This window comes from Lycium barbarum, chromosome 4, assembly GCF_019175385.1.
Source record: "Lycium barbarum isolate Lr01 chromosome 4, ASM1917538v2, whole genome shotgun sequence".
Taxonomy (NCBI): Eukaryota; Viridiplantae; Streptophyta; class Magnoliopsida; order Solanales; family Solanaceae; genus Lycium; species Lycium barbarum.
Genome location: NC_083340.1, coordinates 12,695,769 through 12,723,079, shown reverse-complemented (window position 1 = coordinate 12,723,079; position 27,311 = coordinate 12,695,769). Strand labels below are relative to the sequence as shown.

Below are 27,311 nucleotides of genomic sequence, written 5' to 3'. Positions count from 1 at the left end.
AGCCTCTAAAACCACAGTGATTCTTGAGATATCTGGCATAATTAAAGGTACATTATGTGATGTCTAGGAAGAGAACATAGTATCTAATCATAAATCAAACACCACTATACAGAAATGTGACATAAAGAGAGCACATTTAAAGGACCATGAAGCTTCCACATGAATTCTGTTATTGTGAAAAAAAATTGTGTTTTCTGCTGCACACTAATGTGATTAATGCCATATGAATAACTAGATTTACAAGGCTACTCTGAGACGTGTATCATGGACCTAAGATCATGACACTGGGAACTGCATTTTGCCAGATAAAAAGTACTACTATTATACAACAATTCAAAGCAGGCGGGCGAGACTGTAAATTAAAAAGCTCAGCAATTCACAGGCTCCTTGGCCTTCCATGGCCAGTTTCTTTGCTGAGGGGAGAGTTCTGCATGTTGACCTGATGCTAGCTTGCTTTCCTTGGCCTTCTTCCTCTTGCCCGAAGAGCTTAAAGAACCCTCAACTAGAAAAACAGAAAGACTACAGTCAAATTCAAGAAATATGGAGAGAGAGAGAGAGAGAGAGAGAGAGAGAGAGAGAAATAATAAGAGTTCCACGGCTAAAGCAAATCTGGCATGGGTACTCTTATTGTTCTCCTATGTTGTTTCCTCCCCCCCACAAAAAAAAAAAAAAAAAAAAGTGGTATAGAGCTTTACCCTTATCAACGCAAGGCATAGGCCTTGTTCAAAGTATCGGTCTTTGTCTTTGACTTTCAGTTTTTTTAATTGTCATATCAAAGGTTTAGAATGGAATCACTAGACTGAAATCACCATTCTAAAAGTTTCTGCAAAGGTCAAACAAAAAACTGGGAAGTGAAGCCGTACAGATGTTAGGGAAGGAATTTACCTTACGAAGAAAATACAATTCCCAGTTGCCTTGAGGCAGTTATTACACCACGAGAATATTGGTTTGCTATGTTCATGACTATTGATGAGTGTGTGCAAGGAGTCTTGACCTTACTATAAGTTGCTATCATATACAGTCTATTCTCTTACGCAATCTATGACTCTCATTAATGCACTGGCTTGAAAACTTTCTTCACAAGTTCCCAACTGATCTTTTCTAATATAGGTTACATTGACAGCCTCTGGTGGTGGTACCGTGATAGGCAACCCTGTATCGTAGTATGCTATCATTGGAAGAAGACATGCAATTTGATTTTCTACAAAACTTTAGGAAGGAGAAAAAATATTTAAAAATTAAATAAATAAATCAGAAACCAGTTAACAACTATACCACATCACAAACAGTGTTCACCATTTAGCGCGAAAAAACCTGTTTCTTAACAAACATTGCTAAACAGGAAAACAAGTGTTTCTAGAAGAAATCCATAGGAGTAAAATTACTATTATGTGTTTCAATACAATATGGACATTTTCAACGTGAAATTGTATGAACTAGTGTTCCATGCATTAAGTTTTAACTGCAAATGTCTTTAAAAATGATTTTTAGCTGGGGAAAGAATCAGCAACTGCTTAGAAAGAACATGTTAGCCAAAAGATGAATTGATCAACAACAGCAAGTGTAAACTCAAGATTAAGGCAGTAAAATGCCTTACATACCTTGCCATTCCCATACCACCTTACATTCACCTTTGACCATCTTCGGGTATCTCTCTAGACGAGAGTCTTCTTGAATCAACTGCTCAACCTACAAAATATAGAGTAGTATGGTAAAAGATAGAACGTTACATTTTCTTCCCTTTTTTTTTAATAAATAAATCAAGAACGTAACACTCTGAAAGCATTTGAACTAGGCATAGGAAAAGTACAATGCATAGTACCGTCCCTGAACCAAAAATGCAGAAGGAAAAAAAAGAAAAGAAAAGAGGAGGGACATGGACACCTTTTTCCATAACCTTGGATCCTTTCTTTCCTTGGGTGAAAGAAGATGATCCCGTAACAGTGATGCCACCACCCATGGTTCATGCGTGCCACTTCTTGCACCCAATGCCTTCTCTTCAAGTACGTCACAAGCCTATCATATCAAGAGAGATCAACAAATCCAAACTCAGCCCAACTGGCAAATAAATAAGACTAGTGATTTACCTGGTTATGCAACTTGGGATGGACATAATACTTTTCTTGAATTTATCAGTCTTGCTATTTTTTTTTTCTGTATTCCTTTTCCTGATAAGCACTCTAGGTCCCTATCTAAGATAATTCACTCTTCCACAAATTGAATGTCTTACTATGTTCGTCGAGGTCTACTTGATCAACTTCCACAGAAAACCAGAACTGTCATATTATTTTCTATTAAAAAAAATTTACACACTTGAAACTAGAATAATACAACACGAAGCAACTATCTTATTTTTCAAAGTATAAGAATATGTTTCATAAGATGCAAACAGTAATGATATTCAACTGTTGAAACGCAAAAAGAGATATTCAATTTGGAAACAAAGAAACTACTATTGCAAGTTCAGGACTAAGTTTAAACTTTGAACTTGTAATTAGGAATATGTGAATATTAGTTGAATTTTCTGTGGCACTGTTTGTTAAGTTGCACACTTACACCAGTGTTAATACCTAGTTATTCAAATTAATTACGTAGCTGTTAATTTGAGGCGCTAGAAATTGAAGACTAGTTCGATTCATGGATTTGGAAGTCAAAACTTCACTCATGGCTTGAGTTTGTTTGAGGCAAGTTTGAGGCCTAACCATGTGAGCTAAGGCCAACTATAAACCATCTCAGAACTTAGGAATTTTGGGCGACCTCAGTGTGAATGCATCCTAAGCTCGGCTTGGAGAGCCTAATTAAGGGGTCCAGACCTAGGATCGTTTACATTAGTTGTTCCTGGGACAAGTTCCGCGCAGTGGTTGGAGCAAATAGGATCTCAAACTAACTGTTGTAGCTCGGTTTCAAACCTAGGATCTTCCTGTTGTTACTCCCATGCCTTAACTGGTAATCCCTTGGAGATGAAGCATTGTTGGAGAAGCATACACTTTATACCAATAGTGAATGGACACAGGATCCCTTAAATATTACACAGGTTTGTCTCATCCTCCAAAAATCACATGAATCGTGAGGAAACATATCTTTTTTTTTTTTGATGACATGGGAACCCGCAGCCGCTACCCTTCGGGTGCGCACAGGGTAAACCCAGCTCCTGTGCAATAGCTCGCAAACCACACAGGAGAGGTAACCCGCACTAGGCAAGCCCTATGCGATGAGCTCGACTCAGAAGGCAAATCCCCTGCTGTCGTAGACAGAGGGTTTCGAACCTGAGACCTCCATTATGAAAGCCCCATGCTCAACCAACTGAGCCACCCTTGCGGGTTCATGAGGAAACATATCTAACAGTGCATATAATATCACAACAGAATGGCAAACATGATTAATTCAATAGGGAGGTTGATACATGGTTAGTAGAAGAGGGACTTCATCTATAAATTCATCTATGCTTTATTTTAGAACTCAAATGGATTATTTAACTAGATCAAGAAAGCAATTTCCTTGTGTATCTATTCAATCAAAGGTCTGACATTACTTGACTGAAATTAATGCGCTTTGAGGTAAGTTTTGGAGTAATATGGCGGAAGAAAAAGAATAGATACCCACATATGTACTTAATGAGAACATTTCGAGCCCAGGTTAATATCTACAACTGGCCGTGAGGCTTAGAATTGTCGTGTAAATATGCTCCCTTAGCCCTGAAGTTCTCTAGGCATATTGGTTTTCATTCCTTTACTTAAAGGAGGTGAATTTAGCATATTCAAGTAGTATAACTATAGCCAGTCACAAGTCGACATTGAAAATAACCAATGTCACAGTATAGATTCTCCAAGGAAAGAAAACAAGGTCACATACCTCATTATATATCTGTTCAGCTCTAACTGACAAGTAGTATCTCTGATGGAGGTTTAACAGTAGGAAAGTGCATCCCAGGAGCTGCAAATTCCAATATTGTCAACAAGGTTTAGACGGTTATAATATATTAATATAAGCTTTCAAAGGCTGCTCTTACTGTGGAGTACCAATGCACAAGCTGGAACCAATAACAAAGCATGCTCAAGAATCCACTGCTGGATGCGACAGGAAACTGGTGTGTAATGTAGTACCAGCGAAGCTGGACACTTCAACTCTTCAATTCTAGACAGAAGATGAAGAAACATTGATTAAAAAATATATGATATACTTTCATCTGCTTGCTATAAATCATGGTTAATAAACCTGCAGAGCATACCCATGATCATTCAGTCTTGTCTCTAAATCCCTGTGAAGTGCCTCCATGGCTCTTTTCATGGCATGAGCATAAACAGCCTCATTCAAGCCATACTCATCCATTATTTTTGATTCATTCACTTTCTCCCACAATTGGTTACTTTGAACCTAAAAGGCAAGCATCAAACTTATGGAGAATGTTAGTTCAGTAGCTTTATAATACAAACTCATTTTGAGGATATCTTTTTGAATTTGTGCGTGTAAAGAGTGTGTGTGTGTGTGTGGGGGGGGGGGGGGGGGGGAGAGAGAGAGAGCAACGTACCCAAACAGTGCCAGTGCCAGTGCATGAATATTGAGCATATTCTTCACAAAGAAGAGCTTCTATTAACTTTGACTGCACATGTAATTACATTATCGTGTAAGCATTCAAAACCCAATTTAGCCAACAATCAAATATTAATAACCAAAAGGGTTAAATAGGTGTCACTCACAAGCTTTTTAGCTGCTTCGTTTATATTTGAATCTTCAACACATAAGTTCCCAAGCCTCCGGTAGCCATGAGCACACTCTAATTTGCCTTCATTACATACTCCATTAAGTGGACAGGGCTCGCAGAAGTCTAAAGCCAAGAGGAATTATTAAAACCCAACACAGCTATTTATATCAAAGACCATCGAAAAATTTGAAAGTTATTTAATATGCCAGCACTGTAGAACATAGTGTTCCACAGCTCCGCTTCTCAAAAATGAAGTGGATCACACAATTTTGAAATGCTCTAAGAATAAGCAAATGCAAACAGAAATACATAGAAATAACATATAATAAACCACATCATTGATTAGGATTCGCTACCATTGTTCCACATAAAATTACTAAAGAAGCTAACATCTAGCTGTTTTCCCGTTTAGAACCAGAATAATAAATTTAACCTGTGTTATTTAAATTCTCTAGCTACCCTGATATGGATACCAAGAGACTGACCAACAGATGCCTCAACTGAGACTCGTTAAGATGCATGGAATACTTAATAGTATGTTGATTAAGTTGTGTCTGGTAATATGAAAGATTGAAAGTTCAACAAACAGTCAGCCATCATCTACAAAATCTCTTTCTCTGGAGGAGATAAGAAGATAAACAGGCAGAGAAAAATAAAGAGGAAGGAGCAAAGGTGCAAAGAGAAGGAGAGGCTGCATTTCTGGTGATCTTTTCAGAGGAATCTAACAGAGGAAAATAGATGATCATGTGGTGAAATTCCCACTATTTACATATTATGGCAGTTTTATCTTTCTTTTACCCTCCTTGCTAACAGCGGTCTCCCATAAGTAATAGAAATATACTAAATAATTAGGGTCATTCTAGAATCTGCATACTGATATAGTTGATGCATAGACATAGTGTCTCATAAGATGCACATTCCAAAAATATCATGCTTCATAAATGGAGGTGTTGCATACAAAGATGAGCAATTACATTACGTGTACCATCAGCTTGACATATCTTAGAGAAAGTAATTCATGTTAGCTTTGGTATTATTGATCCAATGTTTGATAGTGCTTTTCAACCTACCCTATTCAGTATTATTCTAACACATAGCCAACCACGGTATTAGCAATACAAGATTAATACATGGATAAACATGGTTAAATACAAAACTGCCCGCGATACACCAAACCAAACCGTGGATAAGAAATAATGTCGGCATAACTAATCCCAGCATTACTACTACATCATATTCAGTACTATTCTTATACACTCTACCAAATGACCCCTAACGGTATTATGTGAAGCACTGTGAGACGTTCAAAAAAGAAAAGATTGACAAATAAATTGGGATGAAGGAAGTGATCAGGGTTAGTGGTTGAAAGCAGTGAAAGTTTGAATAATTGATGAATAATGGTTGAAAGATGTGAAAGTTGTACTCCCTCTGGATCAAAAAGAGTGTCCATTTAACTTTTTTTTTTCTTAGGTAAAAAAAAGTGTCCACTTGTCAAATCAAGAAAAAACTAATGTTATTTTTCCAAATTTTTCTCTATTAAGTATTATGTAATCAAATCTCAATACTTATTTAATCAGGGCAGCTTAGTTTACGAGTTATCCGATCCGAAGGAGTATCGTAACATGTTAAAACAAAAGAACAATCGGGAAACGAACATAATAAAATAAAATAAAAAATAAGATGGGACGAACCGGAGAGAGAGTCATGGAAGTGGGTATTGCTATCGCAGAAAGGTATGGGTTGCTGATTGAGTGACGTGAAAACATAGTTGCAGGAAAATGCGACGGTGGCTGCAACAACAACCACAGCTATGAGCCGAAAGAAGTCTGATATAGAGGAAGGGAATAAGTTTAAGGAAGGTTGTAGAGGAATAGTGATTGATGATTTACAAGGACGAGAGGACGTGTTCTTGAGGTTAGGGCTTAGAGAGGAGGGGCGTGTTCGAGGAGCGGAACCCATTGATCATCGCAAAGAGGTCTATGGAAATTGGGAAAACAAGAAGAGGGAAAAATAGCATTGAGGTGTTGCTCGGTTTTTGCACTAAAATAATACACAATTAGTAAAATGCGATTATCTTTTATTGGGCGTTGCGATTATTTTTTATTGGTGCGTGGTTGATTGCACTAAGGGTGACTCGGTTGGTTGAGCATAAAACTTTTATAATAGAGGTCTCAGGTTCGAAACCATCTGCCTATGACAGCAACGGATTTGCCTTCTAGGTCGAATTCATCACACTAGGCTTGCTTAGTGCGGGTTAACTCTCCTATGTGTTTGCGAGCTATTACACAAGAGCTGGGTTTATCATGTGCGCACCCGAAGGGTAGCGGCTGCGGTTCCCATGTCATCAAAAAAATGAACAAATATTTATTTATTTTTAAAATTAAAAAAAAAATTGTTACAATTATAACCTTGGATGTTTGGCCTTTATAGATTTCTTGTAACAGACTAAGGTTAATTTTGTCATTTTAATCTTTTGTCCATGTATAAGCTATTCGTGGATAAGTTAATCATTATCCTATGGTGGTGGTATAAGATAATACACAACGGGTTGTTTGGTAGCTAGACAAGAGACAAGTTATTTATGTATTAATTTCGACATTAACTTATATCACGTTTGATAACTAGTAAAGAGACACCTGTATTTGGTAACTAGTAACTCCTCCGGCAAATCTGTGTCACCAGAGTTCATATAAACACCGTAAAATCATCAGCTCTATAGTCGCTTGGTACAGATTGCTCGGCCAGCAAAGGCCAATTTCAGTTGTCCATAAACATAGATTTTGCAGTCAGGAGATTCAGTTCATAACTATTTCTTCACATAATATGAACATCAATTAACGGGGACTAAATTACGGCTGGCCACACTATAAACTTCAAAAACACAGCGTTTCTCCTCTTTAAAACTCCTACTAGGAATGGCATTCTTTAGCAAAGCTGGGAACATTCTTAGGCAGGCTGTTAGCAAGCAGCACATCAATCATGAAATATCTGCATCCAAGCCTTCAATTTTTCAACTTATTAGATGCATGTCTTCTTCAAAACTTTTTGTGGGAGGAATCTCATGGAACACGAATGACAACACTCTTCAAGAAGCTTTCAGCAAGTATGGAGAAGTCGTTGAAGCAAGAGTCATTTATGATCGCGAGTCTGGAAGGTCTAGGGGATTTGGCTTTGTTACTTTCAATAGTGATGAGGATGCCAGCGCTGCTATCCAGGCTTTGGACCAACAGGAGCTTGATGGTCGGACGATTAGGGTAAATGTAGCTAATGACAGGACTAGAGGATACGGTGGTGGTGGTGGTGGAGGGTTTGGTGGTGGTTATGGCGGTGGTTATGGTGGTGGTGGTGGGGGTAATTATGGAGCCTCTGGTTATGGAGGGGGAGGTAATTATGGAGCTCCTGCTGCTGGTTATGGTGGCAGCACAGGTGGTGGTGATGCTAATGTTGCTGGTAATTACGGAAGTGGAGAAAACAGTTTCGGCTTTGGGACAGGTGGTGGTAACAACTTTTCAAGTGGTGGCGGCTTTGCCAGCAGTGGAAACACTGATGCTGCGAGCAACAGTTTCACTAGCAGCTTTGGCAGCAGTGATCAACTTGGCACTGACAGTACCAGCAACCAAGCTGAAAGTGGTGATCTTAATAGCCCTGTTGGTGCAGGTGAAGATTACAGGGATGACAATGGGGAGCCCAATGATTATGCCAACAGAGCCTAAAGGTTGTCTTCAAAACCTTCGCTTCCCGATGCTATTGATAAAGGAGAAGAAATCGATGGAAGATGACCTCTCTTCCTTCGATTATTTAGCAGTTCATCTCTAGCTATATTTCTGTCTTCCGTTTTTGTCATGGACTTGAGAATTTTATTCGCATTTTGCATTTATTTTACCTCGATTTGGATGGTTCATTTTGGCATTATAAGAGCCAAACATTGTGTTAACTGCCGAGGGTCTCTCGGAAACAGCCATCCTACCTTGGTAGGAGTAAGGTCTGCGTACATTATACCCTCTCCAGACCCCAAGATGTGGGATTTCACTAGGCTGTTGTTGTTGTTATTGTTGTAAGAGCCAAACATTGTGTTAACTAATTAGAAGTATTCCGCACCTTTAGGTGCTGAAACTAATTTTATAAACAAGTAGTAGTTACATGTTAAAAAAAAAAAAAAAAAAAATTAACGGGGACTTAACATAGGCTAATCCAACAAATTATTATCTACAGATTATATATGTCATGCCTAATTTAAATGAAATTTAGGATCACGACAAAGAAAGTGGTTGTAAACTTATAATCCAGAACGAATATCCATATTATTTAGGACAAAAAAGTATATGTACATAGTAAGAGAGTATATTTACGGAACATGACGATACTTTTCAATTTACAAAATATACTAATAGTTTTCTTACAAAATATATACTAATCAGGTAAATTAAAAAGCAGAGAATAAAACACATTAAATAAATTAGGCGCCAATCATGGAAATAACTTAAGGAAACTGATATTTCCTTATTTTATCCACTTTTCTCTCCCCATTCAAAATTAATAGATATTGGTTCCATGGTTTTCTCCACCTTGATCTTCCCTTATTTTATCCACTTTTCTCTCTCCATTCAATATCAAGAGATATTATTCGCTGCTTTTCTCCACGTTTTGCTCTAAAAGTCCATTCTAATTAGTAATTCTGGGTTGTATAAAATTTGTATAAAAATTATATTAAAATTGTATTCTTCAAAAAGCTACAACAATATACATCTTAAAAACAAATTTCATAGAACTAATTATATAATATATGTAACTATAAAATACAGTTATAATACAATTCAACATAAAATTATAATACAATTTTAATGTAATTTTGCTACATCTTCAAACATGGAGAGGAGAAGTAGCTTGCTGGTGCTAGATGAAATCGAATTCAATTGCAATGGAGAATTCAATATATATATATATATATATATATATATATATATATATATAATAAATTATGTAATTGATACAAACAGCATTCCATACACATTTCACACATATCACTTTTCAACATTTTTAAGACTAATTTATATCGAATTTATTCGCATTTCATACACACTATGATTACATATATCTCAAAAATGATATATATCATATTAATACAAATTTCATACATATATTCGTTTTCAACATTTTTAAATACTACAGTATATATAATTTATACAGACGATACAACAATTTTTATATACATTTAATACGCAGGTCAGTAATCAAAAGCTTTATCTATCAACATCCGTAGACATAGAGGGGAGGGAGAGAGAGAGGGAAATATTTTTGAAAAGAAGAAAAACTAATTGATAAAAATCCTAAAATTAAGCCCATATTTAAAAATCAGATTCTATTCCTAAAAAAAGGCCAAAATAGTAGGTATTCCATTAAGCCCAAATCTGATATATTTTGTAAATAAGAAAAAATATCCTTATGTTTTGTAATATAGAGTCTTAAATAGTATTATGTCATTTTCCCTATTATTTATTAGTAGGTCACATCTTGTACGTATCAAATATATATGGTTAACGTCAAAATATCAATATTTATTTTCGATTTCTTTTTCGTTGTTCGATATTCATCTGAGATCTAGATGTCTGGCTCATTTAGGTTCGTCTTGGAAAGTTCTATTGAGTAGTAAAACATTTCATATAAAAAACGACTTCATTCACAAAATTCAAACTCGAAACCTTTAACTCAATATGAATGAATACTTATTGCGCCACCACAATTAATACATTAATATTTATCTCAATCTCAGGAACTTACCTTTTTACCAATTCATTTGTGAATTGCCAAGACTCTAAGAGTGTCAACTCGTGTTCAATATCTTTAATCTAATTTATTTCTTTTAATAATTCTACAAGTTTGACGTTTGATTGGATTTCCATTTTGCCATCAACATAAATCCCAAACTGGCACAATTTCAAATCATTATTTAACAGTAAAAAAATAACAAATATGTCCAAATTACGTTGCCAGCGCGCAATTTCCATTTGACAAAAAGACAAGAAAATGGTAATTTCCTTAATTAAGAAGCAAAGAAAATAAGTTAATTCTGAACCATATAAAAACAGAAGTATTACAGAACGGCCCTCAATATTCTCAGCTTCTACATCTTTGTCGCGCCTTTCCGGCGAAAATTCCGGTAGAATCTTAGCCGTCCACGTGGCCGCCGGCGATCGGAATCTTGAAATATTCTGGTAGTTGATCAGTGATTGGTTACCCTAAATCTACCATTTTGTGGTACATTTATATTTCTCGTTAATTTTACTGCAATTAATTTGTTCTATATATTGTACAGAATCTATGTGATTGCTAATTATATTTGAATTTTTAGGGGAACTATTATGAACAGGACTAGAAGTTTTAGTGTTGAAATTGAGGGTTTGCTACAGCTAATTTATCTGCCAAAGTTTAAGGCTTTTTTCATTGGTTCTGTAGTTCTTAGTAGTATACTTTTATTTTCTATTGACCTAGTGTTGGTTCTTGGATTTAACATTGGTTTTTTGAGGGTATTATGGGTTCTTTTACTATTTTCCACATTGGTATCTTCTTTGTTTTTTCTCTTGCAATCCTGCATTGACTGCGTTTCTTTTGAGCCGAGGGTCTATAGGAAACAACCTCTCTACCCCATAAAGGTAGGGTTAAGGCCCAGGCCCCACTTGTGGGATTACATTGGGTATCTTCTTTGTTACTTTGCCTTAATAATGGTTGAATTCATTGGTGGGCAATGCAAGTACCCAGTGGAAAAGACAAAGCGGGTGAAAGCTGGCCCGGATATCACTATAATAAAAAATATAAATAATCATGATGGATGAATCAAACTGTTTATTGAGCATCAATGCGGAAATATAGGATTAATGCAGATTTGAAGTGATTGCATAGAAAAGTTCATGCTTGTTAATTAAAGGCTAGAGAAAATGTGAAATCTTTTCGAGGTTCTCAGTATTTAAGAATAGAATAACTAGATCCTTTCTCTCTATTCTTTTGGATGTCAGAGTAGGATCACCAGAACCTAAAAATACAATTATCTTTTTTAGCATTTGCTTGTTAACAAAGTATCTCTAACTCTGAGTATATGCTAAACAAAACTTAAGGAGATAGCTCAATATGGAGAGATACCACTAATTATGGGCCTAAAATCTGAGTTAGATAGCATATGTATGCCACCAATTATTCGTCACTCTCTAAATTATAGGGGCCTACTCAAGTAGAGGGGCAATTAGTAGGTTTTGTATTAAATTTAAACTGATACCTAGAATCCAATCCGAGGTTGTTCCTATCCCCCATGAGATCCTTGTTAAATAGCAACGTGATGCTTTCAATCACGTTACTTGTTCTTGAGGAGATTTTCTGAGATAGTAAATTATACAGTCAAAGTTAGGGCACAAAAATGACGTTCTTGGATCTCCATTGACTCACCGAGCCTGTGCAGCAATTTGAATCTGTCATGGACAGCCTTGTGATATTTCAAAAAAAAATTCTCAAGTTTCTGAAATGGTAGGTTACATTACATATGCTTGCTATTAAGAGGTCTGGCAAATACATCTTCATCTTTAATAGCATATAGAGAGTTGTCGTGTAGAGCTCGTGTACACTCTTCCCTACTCTAGCTTGCGCTAATATGCTCTATATTAAGATGTCTTTTGCAAAATCTTCATAATTTAGAGCATATAGAAGAGAAATCATGTAGATCTTGGGCGCTCTTTTCTGTTTAGTCTGCAAAATAAACTACCTGCTATACCGTGTTTGATCATTTTCTGTTGATGCTCAGTCTGATGATAAATCTTTGATGTAGCTATTGGCATAAAATTGTGTTTCAATCGGTTACAGAATAATGCTTCCTAGTTCATGCTATACTAAAGCAACTGTGTGGAGTTTTTGACTTTATAGGAAATGTAGTTAAGGAAACAGTGAGGACTGGGCTGGGGGGAGGGGGGGGGGGGGGGTTGTTGAGAGGTAGAGGCAGACAAGACTATCATTCGACGTAGAATTTCAAGGTGTAAACTTCGATCTGCTAAGTTTTTTGTTCTGCTGTTTCTGATTAATTGCTCAAATTACTTATTACTCACATCATATGGTCTGAAAATCCTAATTTTGTAACTGGGCTTAAAATCTGTACTGCAGCTGTTCTGTTGCATGAGTTGGGCAAGATAATGGGGGACATGCCAGGTTATTTCAGAACATGCTTTCACACAGGGAAGCTTGCGTGTTTGGCAATGTTAGTATCTACAGGGATTGTATTGCAAATACTGGTCGGCGCCACTGTCCTTTGATACCCTATGAACTATAGGGACCTTTTCTGTTTCTCGTTGTAATCATTTTTTCCTGATCTGACTTTCCTTGTGTTGTGTTGTAGGCATGTGCTTTGTACAATAACTGGTGGCCAATGTTGACAGGTGTGTGCAAAGCATAAATATTGAATTAAATTCAAAAGCATATTAATATGAGATTTAGCAATCTGAGACAATTTCATCCAATCTATTGTTTTTATCTTTGTGGATGTGGTGCCTCTTTCAAATTTATTTTGTTGTGGGAAGCGGAAACTGAATTATGTAATGAATTTAGCTCAGTATTTAGTTGCTTCAGAATGATCTAGACGTTGATAGTTGACTACTCTATATGTGCCTCGGTGTATTAGTAGATTCTTTCCTTGGCAAAGGCTCTTTGTTCTAATACTTATTGCCTCAGCTTTTTGTTTCTCTTTTCTGTTTGTTGTAGTGGGGGAACATAGTTGCAAAAGCAAATATAGTACGTGCTAGATCAGCCATTTGCTCTTACTCCTAGTCATCCCCCCTGCGCAAATTTAAACTAGATCGTCCATTTATCCTTACTTCCATTCATCCCCTTGTACAAATTTAGAAACTCTGTGCTAATGGATGTATAAAATGATTCCAACTTGGTAGAAAGGAGTTTTACTGCTTGTTAAGTTGGGGTGTGTATTATAATTACGTAGTTTTGTGCTTGGCATGGAGATCTTGAAAATTTTAAAGGCATTACATGTGTCTTTCTCATCTGGACAAATCTTTTGTTATATTTGAGACTGTCATAAATGCTGTATATATCATAGATCCTGACTATTGTTGGTTTTTATTACTGTAGTTATAATATATGTCATTCTACCTATGCCTTTGATGTTCTTTGCCGGTTCAGATATCCTGACTATTGTTGGTTTTTATTGCTGTAGTTATAATGTATGTCATTCTACCTATGCCTTTGATGTTCTTTGCCGGTTCAGATACTTCCAGTCTCTACTCCGAATCTCAAAGCTGGTGAGGCTTGTTTCTTTTATGCCACATCATGTAATAAAAGCACTTGTTCTCAAGAATCGGACCTTATATTTGCTTTAAAATGACTGGTGTAACAGTTGGCTAGATGCAACTAAGTTCTTGACTGGAGCATCCACTGTTGGCAGCGTTGCAATTCCGATTATCTTAAAGCATGCTGGTGTAATTGGTTGGGGAGCCATGGCATTGGAGCTCTCATCCTTTTTCGTTTTTGTACTGTCCATCTTGTGTTATCTTGGGACGAGTGAAAACGATGGATATAGTATGTTCTGAGATTGGCCTTATACTACTTCCTGCTTTATTTGTGTGCAACATAATATGGAGCCTCAACTTTGCATACTCGCGCACATGGTCGTTGCCTCTTGTTGTGTTTTGTAGATAGATAGAATTGTAGAAATATTGTGATTATAAATTATTGGCTGTTATAAGTCAACAGATCCCGCGAGCTGCATTTGATGTTTTATACTTCTTCCAAGATGAATTCATTTTTTCTCATTGAAATTTCGGTTGTGTAATATTGGAAATTGAAGTGGAAGAATGAAAAAGTTTGATCCATTTGTGTACAGAATTTCTTGACAGAATTTTGTTCATGGCTGAAGAGAACTTACTGATGTTTAAATCCAAGGAAGTATAGTTGATAAATCATCATAAACACTCTTGGAACCAAATGGCCCTAATAGGCAACACTTGTTAGTTATCGAAAAGTTCAAAAAGTTTTACCTTTAGTAGGCGTTTGGCCAAATATTTTTCTCTTTATTTGAACTTTATGAAATTGAAGTAGTGTTTGGTTATACTTTTTGCAAAGGAGAGAAGGGAGCATTTTATTTGGAATTACGCAGATGGAGTTGAAAATAGGTTAATAGGTTGTTTTTCAATGTCCAACTTCAAATAAAAAATTATTCCCAAAATAAAAGTGAATAATTTTTATGGCCAAACTGGTTCTAGTGTTCTGGGAAGGAGGAGTGTCATGGTTGCTGAAGAATACTAGATTAGGATTGTTGCTAATACCCATCATTCGATTTATAATTGTAAATTCTTGTCAAAAACCTTTTTTAAATAATGGTGTAATTGGCTGGCTTGGGAATGCCCGACTTATTAATTTATTCGGTGAATATTAGGATATTCCTACTTTTTTTCACTCGTAGATAGTGGGTGCAACTCCTTTCCAGTACCAAATCTGTCAAGTTTGTCCAGTGCCCTTCTTATATTAATACGTCTGTCACTTTAGAGATTTAAGGGTCTAGATTAATTTAATTAAAAGAGCTCCTAAACCATGGTTAAAACAGAGGTGGCTCTTCGGATGATTACAGCTTCCAAAAATAGTGCCGTATCAGCTTCTGAAAATAGTGCACGGGATCTTCAATTCGGAATTGGAAAAAAGATTGTGTTACCAAGGATAGAATTCATTTGAGATCCATAAGAATATACTCCTCTGTTGTTCTTTGTTGGCAGCAAAAAAAAATAAAGAGTAAACTCGTTTCATCGGTTATTTCTATTCCTAATCTTATATATTCATCAAGTTAGGGGGCACATGTCCCCCCACCCAACACGTTCGGGTCCGCCGACTCAGAAAGTACATAACCATTGGACAAACGAATTCCAACATCTACTGGTAGGTCGCAACCTAATAGCATAGAAGAATGCCAAATTGCGTACTATTGTAAAGTCTATTGAACAAAATCAAGTTACTATGTCTTCCCACAAATAACAATAATGAAGCGCACATCTGAATTTTGAGATCATGACTACGCTCGCATAAAATCATTATCACCATGTACCATCTGCTTTCTCAAAGTTGCCACAATCAATGTTGAGAATACTTATTTGAATCATGAAATGAAACATCCTGCAATTTGGAGAAAAAAGAGTCATATCATGTAACATACTTATTAGAATGAAAAAAAACGTATATGAGAAGTAACATAAATTGTGTTCATTAACTTTTAGGAGCTGAGTCAGACTTCCACCGGATAATCCTTGAGATAATTGTATAGGACACCATGTAGGAACACTTCCTTCTGACACTCCCTATTATTTAAAAGATAAAATAAATTGTTGTGTTATAAGTGATAACAATAAACAAAGAAAGATTTAAATATTGTGAGATACCTTAGTCATTGATGCATTCGATAAAGGTGGACGTGAGACTTCAAGATATGGAAATTGGTGGTCTAGTTGTTGGTCTATTTGACAATGAGAAGATCTTGGCCATGAAGTCTTACTTTTTTTTTCTGGGCCTTTTCCAAAAAACTCTTTGGTCGAGTATTAGAGCGACGAGTCTGTTGCTTCTTTTTTAATCCAGTCACCTTCGTCACATTTACAGTATCAATAAATATTGTCTCACTCGGTTCATTTTGAATACTATTGCCTGTGGCTGAATTTTCATGTGATTCATCTCTGTTCTTTATATCTTTCAACTTCGCAATTATCTCATTAGCACACCTTGCAACCAATTCATACCCTTCTCTGGATTCTGAAGCTTGACTTAAAATTTGGACAAAAGTTTGGCCTAAATGCCTATACCTCGCAGTAACTTCAACCTTTGGATTAGAGTCATCTTTCGCTACTAGATTTGTAACATCTTTTGTCCATCTCTTTAATATATAATGTGCAGGAATCATATCCTTTACATTCAATATATCCAGAATCTTTAAAGCATGTCGACATAGTATTCCCATAAACTCAAACAATTTGCAGCTGCAAAAAACTTGAGTTATTGACCGCTTAACAGTTACCGCATGCTCCTTAACACTTCCAAGAGGGCTAACATTATATGTACATAATTCTTCTTTATCACAGGAACTCTTTATAGAAACTGGCAATGACCTTTCCTACTCATTCTGGAACATGTCAGATATAGTTGGGGTGTATACTTTCCTAGCATGCATCAATAAAGGAAGTTTAACCTTTAAAATGGGTATTCTTTGAGTCATGGCAAAATTTGACTTATTTTCACTGGTACGCTTATCATCAACTGACCTCTGGAAATGTTTACAAAATTGAAAAATATTTAAATCAGATTTTAAATAACCCCTCAAAGATCCATTAAAACTTTCACTTAATTGTGTGCTTCGGATACCTCGTGAGAATGTAGTCCTGCCATATGTCATCGACCATTTCTCCCTTATAGCAAATGTATTTTTCAATCAGCTATTATTCTCAAGGTCATATTTCTCAATCATTTCCTGCCATGCACTTAAAAAATCCTCCTCATACTCATATTCATAAAGCAATTTGCTAAAATCTCTTGGAAATGATGCATTAGCTCTAAAGTTATGATTAAGATGTCTAAATGCATTCTTTTCCAAGTGCCATACACAAAGGCGATGATAAGTGTGTGGCATTACTAATGAGACAACAACAGCTATAAGCTATAGTGGGACCCTGATCAGTCATGAATGTTTGTGCTTTATTTATAGACATAATGCTAAAGAATGCATGAAAAAGTCATTCAAACGATTTAGTTGATTCTTCGTATAGAAAAGCTGCATCAAATATAATCATTCAAACGTCTTGGTAATTTAGTTAGTTGGCTAGCCGAACTATCACTTGATGAGGGTTAACTATCACTCGATGAGGGTTATTCCCCCATCTTGTAATCCCCTCCCTATTTTTCCTTGCTCCCAACTTTTTTTTAAAATACTTTTTATTTTTTGTGATACCTAACTGAAAATGAAAAAGAATAGGGTGATACTAAGGTAATAATACAGTGAGAATTGAACCATGCCCAAGTTCAAAGGTGGCCACTCTATCCTACAACTAGATTCTCATTTTAAGTTAATGAGGTGAATTGTAATTTTTTTTTTAATATAAACTAACCATACAATTGTCCTCAATTTACTTACTATTTTTCAATCTAACTTATCCTTGAGAAGTATTCATCTTTATTTCATTATAACTGCTCAATGTCTCCGTAATCTTTTGTTCCCAAAGATTGTCAAAATACAACTTCCAAACAAGTTAAAGTTAAAACTAATTTTATAACTCCCTCTGGAAAGAAAATAAAGAAAAGCAGAAAGGCATAATCACAAAATAAAGAAAAGAAAAGCTAACTTAGATACAAGTATCAACTCTGGAGGTAGAGAAAATGATCAAAATGGTCCTTAATGTATGAGGGTTGGAATGTTTTGGTCCTTGATATATTCACTTGATTGAAATAGTCCTTGATGTATGCAGAAAATGATCAAAATGGTCCTTAATGTATGAGGGTTGGATTGTTTTGGTCCTTGATATATTCACTTGATTGAAATAGTCCTTATGTATGCAAAATGTGGATGGTTTTGGTCCTAAATCCTAAATATAATGTCGTAACATTATTCAAATGTTTGACACAAAAAATCCATCAAATGTAAGTGAATTTTTTTTAATTTTTACTTTTTTATTATTTTTATTTTTAAAATGTATTATTCTTTTTATATTATTTATTTTTCATTTTCTTTCTTTTCATTCCCAACCTTTACTTCTTATGATTCCATGTAATTGCTCGTATTTTTTTATTTTATTCATTTAGCATAACCGTGTTATTATTCTAATATTTGAAACTACACCTTTTAATATTGAAAAGAATGAGTTATTAACAAACTTGACATATAACGGGTGACGTTATTAAAGTAGAATTTCATTGTGAACGGGGTTATAAACTTATATTTTTCCTTTCTTTTGAATTATTTACTTAAGTTACGTTAAAACTTACTTATGTAATGTTATGAATAATACTCATATGTCAAATTCTAACATTACATAAGTAAATTTCAACGTAACTTAAGTAAATAATTCAAAAGAAAGGAAAAATATAAGTTTATAATAACACGGTTATGCTAAATTAATAAAATAAAAAAATACGAGCAATTACATGGAATCATAAGAAGTAAAGGTTGGGAATGAAAAGAAAGAAAATGAAAAATAAATAATATAAAAAGAATAATACATTTTAAAAATAAAAATTAAAAAAAGTAAAAATTAAAAAAATTTCACTTACATTTGATGGATTTTTTGTGTCAAACATTTGAATAATGTGACGGCATTATATTTAGGATTTAGGACCAAAACCATCCACATTTTGCATACATCAAGTACTATTTCAATCAAGTGAATATATCAAGGACCAAAACAATCCAACCTTCATACATTAAGGACCATTTTGATCATTTTCTGCATACATCAAGACTATTTCAATGAAGTGAATATATTAAGGACCAAAACAATCCAGCTGGACCATTTTGATCATTTTCTCATCAACTCTGCTCAAAGTTCCACTCTTTTCTTCAATTTTTAAAAAAAAAGGAAAAGGATGAATGAAAATCAGCAATCACTTCTCCTCCAATCTGCTGCTCGTTTCCCTCCTCCCAAAGGTACAATCTTTCATTCAATTAGTTTCCAACATCTCAATTTGACTTACTTTTTTAAAATATATATATTTTTTTCCCCTGAAAATTGTTAATTTTCCATAAAAAGGCAATTTTTTTTTTTAAGTTTTGAAACGAAATGGGTCCGAACAAAGCAGCATTGATAAAGAAGATTTATGTAACAAGCCTTAAGTAATTTTGGATTAAGGCATAATTGATTGACTGTTGATTGATTTTTCTATGAAATATAATAATAATAATAATAATGTATGAACCAAATGAGTCCAATTAGGAAACAGAACCAACTAGTTTGGATCGAGATGTACTTGATTGATTGTTGATTGGTTTTATCAGAAATGTATGAACAGGGGTTAAACTTATTCTCAATTATTCTTTTTGTTTCGGAAAAGCTATCAAGAATCACTAATTTGGTATAAAGATTACTTTTTTAGTATCCAAATGAAAAAAAGGGTTTACTGGAATGGAATGAGTTATTTGGGATTGAAGTGTAGTTGGTTGATTTTTGATTGACTTTTTTTTTTATTTTTTTTTTTATTTTTTTATTTTTAAAATGATATGAACAGGGGTGAAGTTGTCTTATGGGACAGCTGGATTTCGAGCTGATGCATCGTTGCTGGAAGCGACGGTGTTTAGAGTGGGGATATTGGCGGCGTTAAGGTCGTTAAAAACGGGATCAGTGATAGGTTTGATGATCACTGCATCACACAACCAAGTATCAGATAATGGAGTCAAAGTGGCTGATCCAAGTGGTGGAATGTTGACTCAGGATTGGGAGCCTTTTGCTGATGCCATTGCTAATGCTCCTGATCCACATTCCCTCCTTCAGGTCCCAATACTCTCATTTTTTTTCCCACATAGATCTGTCAAATTCTCGGAAAAATGGAAAAGAAAAAGCTACTAGTATCATTTGTCTAGTACACTTATAATCGTTCAAGTTGAAAAAATGCATGTTAATTTGATAAATCTGGATATCTTTGAAGATTTTCTATGGTTACAACATGGGCCTGGATATAGCAAAATTGATTTTATGATTAATCTATGGTTAAAGTATATTGTTTACAAAAAATGTGTGTTACTTCACATGTATCCTAGTTCATCACAAAAGTTATAATGGGTGTTGCAAAATAAGCCTTTTTAGAGGAATTGGGAGATATGGGACTTTTTGGGTGAAATTGTTGTTGGGAAGAGAAAGAAGGGAAAATCTGAACTAATAAAGTAAAAAGAGATGATAAACTGTAATTGCAATCTTTCGAACTTTCTTGATTAGACTAACTGGCTAAAGAACTGTGTAGAGAAACTTTGACTTACTACAGCGTCTTGAGAAGTTTAATACCTTCTTTATCGAGAAAAAGTCCTTGCTTGTACTTCTCTTTATTTTTTGAGATTGGGTTGGTGTTCAGTCTACTAATAAATAAGTACTCATATGTGGAGGCGTGGCTTGATAGGCACAGCTCACGTTAGTAGTTTACGTGAGGAAAATATGTTGACATCATGTTAACAACTCATGTTCTCTCATCCCGCCATTATCTTTATGTGGAAATGTATTTTGCTTTCTTTTATGTTGGGGGTATCTTGCAAGATGTTTCAAGCTTTCCATAGAATTTGACCAACAGAATACCTAGAAAAGATTGGAAATCCCTAGAAAATTAGAATTCATCCAAAAACGATAGACAGGCTTGCATATTTGTCTGTGCAGATTGAAGAGTGGGAAATGGTTCTGAGACATGAAAATGTGAAATAAACCCTCGTTAGAACGAGTCTGAATGGAATGATCACAATAATAAGATAACGGGCAAGCTATGTGGTGTTACTATTAGTACGATGGCTATTCTTTCTGCTGTTCTGATAAATATTTTTAAAGGCGTAGACTCCTACATACCACTTGAACAGAAGTAGAAGAACGGAAACCAGAAAATAAGTGTACGAAGAATATTATAACTGGCAAGTGTGAAACAAATGTAGAACATTTCTTGTTAGTGGCCTTTTTAATTTTTTCAATTGGTTGAACTTCACATAAATAATATCGGGAAGGTGGAAAACCAAGGGGGGGTGGGGGGGTTCCTTTTTCTAGATTATTGAAAAAGAAGTTCAACATTAAGAAAATAATGTGATTCTGGACTGTTGCTGTTGATTGAGACTCCAATAAGTTGTTTTACTTGTGCTGCATGAATGTGAGTTATTTCGTTGCTTATAAAGTATTTTAGCTATGCTGATAAAGTAGTTTGACATTTGCAAAAGCTAATACAGATTTGATGTAATCTTCTCTCTTTTGCACCTCTGCATGTAGTCCTTTTCGAAAAGTGATGGATTGGTATTCTGTCAATTAGCTAAGTTCTGATTGATCATATCTTGTTCTGGAAACAGCTAATAACTGAATTTATGAAGAAAGAAGATATTAGCTTTGAGGGAAGACAGCCAGCAGAGGTGTTATTAGGAAGAGACACAAGGCCTAGCGGAGAGGCTCTCCTTGAGGCTGCCAAACAAGTATGTCTTTTGTGTAGCTTTCATGGGCTTTGTTCACTTCTCTTTAGTCATGTGTTTATTTGCTTTACTGCAGCAAAATTCAGGTGGAACTCATACTCCTCTGTTATTTGTTTATTCAACTTTCATTTGTTGGCTGGCAAGATTATTCTCTAAAAACCTTTTTACATCTATTTCCATTGTCTAGCTTTGGTTTGACAATTCGCCTCCTTTTTTCTCCTTGTCTTTTAATGACCCTTATACCTCCTATTGGCCTTCCATTTCATGCATAAACTTGCAGAATACAAGCACCAAAGAACTCCTAGTTAGATAAACCACCATGATTTGCAATTCAGTTGTATTTATTGGTATTAAATGTGAATTGAAGGGAATCGCTTCAATTGTTGGAGCAATGGCCACTGACATGGGAGTGGTTACAACACCACAACTGCATTGGATGGTCCGAGCAAGAAATAGAGGCATGGAGGCATCTGAATCTAGTTATTTTCACCAGCTTTCAAGCTCTTTCAGGTCACATTAAGTAGACAATTTGTTGAAGCCTTTAAATTATTTGAGATATGTTCTAATAGAAATGCTGCCTACTTTTTTAGGTGCTTGATGGATTTGAAGCCTGAGGGAAGTAGGAACAATGGTGATGATGATACATTGGTGGTGGATGGGGCCGACGGTGTTGGTGGAGAAAAGCTTGAACATTTTAAAAAGATGTTGACTGGGTTGTGCATTGAAGTTCGTAACCGGGGAGATGGTATGCTTAATGAAGGTGTTGGTGCTGACTATGTGCAAAAAGAGAAGGTTGCTCCACGTGGATTTGGTCCTGCAGATGCTGGGTTAAGGTGAAACACCTTCTTGTCCATCTAGAAAAGTGTTTGTTGAACATTGTCTAATCTGAGTGTTTGGGTAAGTAGGCCTAACTGTAAAATGATAGTCACTAGGTTAATTTTCACTTGGGTGAAAGTTTAGTAATATGAACCTACTATACCTATCCAAGAAAAGGAGAAGTAATACCGACCTACTATCTAGATATAAACCAGAAAAGGACATCTGATTGTATTCTGTGTGATTTCTCTCACTGGTGAGTGGCGATGATGATTTGGTTTAACTTGTTTACCTCATATGGATTTGGTAAGACCCCTTTTTATACCTGTGTTGTTGCACTTCTCTCGTCTTTTTTGGCCTTATTTAGGATGCTGTATTTATGTAGGAGCTACTAAACTGATAGGGTCTCTTAGATTGCACTTGTGTCTGTTTCAATATCCAACTCGATAGAAAAACGATAAACAATATCGTATTTCTTGATAATTTACTGTATCAATTGTTTCCAAGAAACATAACTTTTAGGAAGATCTCAGTAATAGGATTGTTTATCATATACTCATAACTAGTCAGAGTAGATACAGGTTATGGTCAGCATCATCTGTTGATATTGTAGTCTTACTATTTCTCCAGTAGTTGTTGAAGAGAAATGGAAATTGATTACTTCAATGCTCCTAGTGGTTCAGGTGTGCCAGTTTGGATGGGGATGCTGATCGGCTAGTCTATTTTTCAGTCATATTGAATAAAAACAACAAGATTGAACTCGTCGATGGGGACAAGATATTGTCTTTGTTTGCTTTATTTATCAAGGATCAACTAAGTACTTTGAATGAGGGTGAAGGCAAGAAAGAAAATGGCTCTTATCAAGCACGTCTAGGCGTTGTGCAGACAGCTTATGCGAATGGAGCATCAACTGATTACCTTAAAGAGATGGGTCTAGAAGTTGTGCTTACTCCAACAGGAGTCAAATACTTGCATGAAAAAGCTGCTGAATTTGATATTGGCATATATTTTGAGGCAAATGGGCATGGAACTATCTTGTTTTCAGAAGCTTGCTTATCCTGGCTGGAGGCTACTCACAAGACGCTTTTATCAACATCAGAAGGTCTGAGCCAATCTCCTTTGTTACTGTAACAGCCCTTAACCACCTAGTTTTGAACACCTATATTATCTAGCTGTTTCTTATTTTAGGTTCAGCAAAAAAAAAGGCTGCTTCAAGACTTTTGGCTGTCGGTCAGTTGATTAATCAGGCTGTGGGAGATGCTGTAAGTGGACTGCTTCTGGTGGAGGTTATCTTGCAATACATGGGATGGTCCATAAAGAGATGGAATGAGCTTTATCATGATCTACCCAGCAGACAATTAAAGGTCAGATTCTCCCATTTTTTGAATTCAGTAACAAGTTCAGCAAACTCCGCCTGTGTGAGCTCGCTCACATTGCCGGTCCCAAGCCCGGATAAAGGAGGAGGGTTGCCGAGGGTCAATCGGAAACAGCCTCCCTACCCAGGTAGGGGTAAGGCTGCGTACATCTTACCCTCCCCAGACCCCACTATTGTGGGATTACACTGGGTAGTGACCAAGACCACCAAGTAACAAGTTCAGCATATTTGTTAGAGAAGATGCAACTAATCACACTGGTTTGACTTCAACTCCGTCGATTAGGGACTTCAGTTTCGCTGTTTTAGTTCTGTAGATATTTTGATTGCTGTCACTCCTATCGGCGTACACTTGAAAATTCGCTGGTGTTCTCTATTGATTAGCATGATGGGCAGTAGTACTGATTACTAATCGGCATGTGATGAATTGCCCATAAACAAACACTGGGATTCCTATGTGAGACTTCTGTGTCAGAAATTCAGTTGTGTCAGTGAAACATCTTAATTTGGTTTTGGTTTCAAATATGGATTTTTCCACATTCACGCTATGTTGCTCAGACTCTTAAGAAACGTCAGACGGTTGGTGTCGGATCCTCCAAAAATGCAAAATAGTGCATTTTTGGAGGATCCGCCACGAGTACGGCAACATTTTTGGAGGATCCGCCATGAGTACGGCAACATTTTTGGAGAGCCCAAGCAACATAGCACTCATGTCCCTTGTACAGAATTCTGAAAGAGTGAGAACCAATGCACAAGACATGTGAATTCTTATAAGTTAGTTACATAATCCCCTTGTTTTGTTCTAGGCTAAAGGATGGAGCTCCATATGTTTCATTTTCTTAATAGAAATAGAAAAGGTCAACCATATGCAATAAAGAAGTGGGTAAACATTCAAGTCAGTGCCTTATCTATCAGCCACTTGGGCTAAATTAAAAGCTGAGAGAAGGAGAGTAAACAAAGAAGGAGAAGAAAACAGAACTACTCATTAAAAATAAGAGTAGAAGAACACAAAGAGAAATTCAGCTTAAGCGGTAGCTCAAATGCGCTATATCACATTCGGGATTAAGTAAACCAATAGACACTGGTTGTTAGGCTGTAGAAGCTAGTGATGTCTCAAAGCTACAAAAATTTGTTTCTGCTCCTGTTTCTCAGCAATTCATAATCTTGTTGGGAGCACTGTCACTAGAAGTGGGTGACTTCAATACAGAAAAAGAGTGATTTCAAGTCCAAATTTCTAGTTTGCTGCTCACAGAAACTAGTGGACCTCTTCCCAAGAGGAAGAATCAACTTGACTTTTATATGTACCTGCGAAAGTTCTCCAAATTAGCTTTTCAGTGTGGCTCTAAAAAGTTTTCTCCATAGTTGGAAGTTGAATGTGAGTTTGCTCTGTTCATAGTTCATCTCATTTCAAGGAAAATTTGCTTTGAAGATAAGTGCTTCAATTCAAAATCCTCCTATTTTCAGGTAAAGGTTGTCGACAGAACTGCAGTTGTCACGGCAAATGCAGAGACTGTGGCTGTTCAGCCTATTGGTATTCAAGAAGCCATAAATGCTGAAATAGGTAATTCCATCAACTTGCTTACCATCGTGGATGTACAAATTGGTTTCAAAGAAGCTTAAGTTTTGTTCTATTCAGTGAACTGAGTGTTTTCTTTCTGTCTCTCCTTTGCTCCCGCTCTCAATCTTGCTTCCCCTCTCTCCCTTGCTCTCTCTCTCTCGTGGCTGTAGCAGGGATTACTATCTTCGATGTTTTCCAATTGCACAAAATTCATGTTGCAGCCTCCATAACCAATGTAGAACTTGAGTATTCAGCGAAGAACTATTAAAAGTCATGGCTTGGCCTGTCCAGCTGCCTATTTCTTGTGGCGCCCTAGAAGTTCATGATTTGATAAATTGCATTTGTTACAAGTGCCTTATCCTGATCAGATAAATCAACTTGTGCAATTTTTTGTCGTTGAGTGCTCCCCAATTAGCTATTAAACCCGTATTTTTTATTTTTTATCCAGCAAAATATCCCCGAGGACGATGTTTCATTAGACCATCTGGGACAGAGGACGTCGTAAGAGTATATGCTGAAGCAACCACCCAAGATGCTGCAGATGCGCTAGCCTCTTCAGTTGAAACACTTGTGAATCAGTATCTGGGTTCTGGCACTGCTTGATTAAATCACTAACGAAGTAGTAGTCAATTTTTTTGAGATTTTAACCGCTTTTTAGCAGATTGAATACTGAACTCTGAGAAAAAATCATTGCTTTCTGTCTGTTTTGGGTGTTAATAGATGCGTTCTATAGCTCTTTGTTAGGCCGTTTTGGATCATGCTATATGGCCCTCGAGGCCTCTCTTGTAGAATTGTTGGAAAATCTTGAGAAACATTGAAGCTAATAATTATATACTTGAGCATATTTTTGTAACTGCTTCTGATAATAGTTTTGTGTCTTCCATTTATGTTCTCAAGCTTTGTATTTGCATTTTCCATTTCTGTGACTTGCAGTGGGATTACTTTCTTCGTTTCCTAACATCATCATCAGTTTTGAATCCCTCTCACTCGAAACAAGGAACAACTTTTTCCACTTGAAGATCTTATCTGGTAGAAGTATTGAACATGCTGTATTTTCAGTTTCTCAGAGCCTGGGTCCGGAGGCTCTCACATAGACTGCTTCTATGAACTCACGAATTAAAGTCCTTGACAAATGCTGGGGCATGAACAATCAACAATGGCCATAAACATATATTTACAACAATATAAACCAAAACATGACCTAACAGTAATCCAGCTCGTGCCTAATGGTTTAGAAATCTATCTTTCATTTATCTCCACACAAAAGGAGCCATCTTCTTTAATAGTCGCATATCCACTATGAACAGGATTAGCACCGAGTACATGTCAATTGAGTATTATTTTTGAACCGTAAAGAGGCTACACACTCCCGGGCGTGTGAGAACTTGCTCATATCGGCAGTCGTATTTCTGGATAAAGGAGACTGTTGACAACCAGGAACAAGTCAATTTTCTGAACCGTCACAATACAAGAAAATATAGAAAACTTCTACTAGTATTGAACTGACATACTTAAATTGAAAGACATGGACAGTGACGATTCACAAACTTGGAATAGAGGTGTAGTATTTGTTGTTGTAATTATATGATTTATGACCACACTTCCAGAATCCAGTTTGGTAACTTCTCAAAGAGCATGATCCTTGAACACAGAGAAGCTCATTACCACATAAGGCAGAACTTAAAGATTTACCTTAAAGCTTTTGCAATGCCAACTT

At 36.0% G+C, this 27,311-nt stretch overlaps 5 protein-coding genes across 8 annotated transcripts; 3 read left to right on the top strand and 2 right to left on the bottom strand.

Moving 5' to 3' along the window:
- Positions 1-107: 107 nt before the first annotated feature.
- On the bottom strand, positions 108-6,754 carry LOC132635249 (uncharacterized). 2 transcript variants are annotated; one of them, XR_009580477.1, is made up of 10 exons: positions 6,394-6,754; positions 4,698-4,825; positions 4,529-4,600; positions 4,229-4,374; positions 4,020-4,134; positions 3,853-3,933; positions 1,885-2,016; positions 1,602-1,689; positions 696-823; positions 293-502 (listed from the first exon to the last, which is right to left on the bottom strand). XR_009580477.1 is itself a non-coding variant. In XM_060351567.1 (9 exons), exons 1-9 carry the CDS (start codon positions 6,659-6,661, stop codon positions 369-371), a joined length of 1,164 nt encoding a protein of 387 aa, XP_060207550.1. In that variant the 5' UTR covers positions 6,662-6,753; the 3' UTR covers positions 108-368. The 2 variants fall into 2 exon arrangements, 1 of the variants encoding a protein (XP_060207550.1); XM_060351567.1 differs by lacking the exon at positions 696-823 and having other exon boundaries at positions 108-502; positions 6,394-6,753.
- Positions 6,755-7,550: 796 nt separating this feature from the next.
- On the top strand, positions 7,551-8,603 carry LOC132635247 (glycine-rich RNA-binding protein 3, mitochondrial-like). The gene has a single exon (XM_060351566.1). The coding sequence runs from the start codon at positions 7,618-7,620 to the stop codon at positions 8,413-8,415; it is 798 nt and encodes a 265-aa protein (XP_060207549.1). The 5' UTR covers positions 7,551-7,617; the 3' UTR covers positions 8,416-8,603.
- A 2,160-nt stretch (positions 8,604-10,763) lies between these two features.
- On the top strand, positions 10,764-14,569 carry LOC132635246 (vacuolar protein sorting-associated protein 55 homolog). Of its 3 annotated transcripts, none has more exons than XM_060351564.1 (5): positions 10,764-10,914; positions 12,842-12,969; positions 13,074-13,113; positions 13,902-13,986; positions 14,082-14,569. In XM_060351564.1, the coding sequence occupies exons 2-5, from the start codon at positions 12,871-12,873 to the stop codon at positions 14,272-14,274; spliced, it is 417 nt and encodes a 138-aa protein (XP_060207547.1). In that variant the 5' UTR covers positions 10,764-10,914; positions 12,842-12,870; the 3' UTR covers positions 14,275-14,569. The 3 variants fall into 3 exon arrangements, with proteins under 3 accessions (XP_060207547.1, XP_060207548.1, XP_060207546.1); XM_060351565.1 differs by having other exon boundaries at positions 10,787-10,957; positions 12,842-12,935; XM_060351563.1 differs by having other exon boundaries at positions 10,795-10,957.
- A 1,615-nt stretch (positions 14,570-16,184) lies between these two features.
- On the bottom strand, positions 16,185-17,104 carry LOC132637164 (protein FAR1-RELATED SEQUENCE 1-like). Its single transcript, XM_060354301.1, has 3 exons — positions 17,081-17,104; positions 16,875-16,982; positions 16,185-16,832 (listed from the first exon to the last, which is right to left on the bottom strand). Exons 1-3 carry the CDS (start codon positions 17,102-17,104, stop codon positions 16,185-16,187), a joined length of 780 nt encoding a protein of 259 aa, XP_060210284.1.
- A 2,095-nt stretch (positions 17,105-19,199) lies between these two features.
- On the top strand, positions 19,200-26,460 carry LOC132635245 (phosphoacetylglucosamine mutase). The gene is made up of 9 exons (XM_060351562.1): positions 19,200-19,352; positions 19,931-20,193; positions 21,732-21,851; positions 22,216-22,358; positions 22,439-22,681; positions 23,348-23,766; positions 23,853-24,028; positions 25,501-25,597; positions 26,043-26,460. The coding sequence occupies exons 1-9, from the start codon at positions 19,292-19,294 to the stop codon at positions 26,195-26,197; spliced, it is 1,677 nt and encodes a 558-aa protein (XP_060207545.1). The 5' UTR covers positions 19,200-19,291; the 3' UTR covers positions 26,198-26,460.
- Positions 26,461-27,311: the final 851 nt, after the last annotated feature.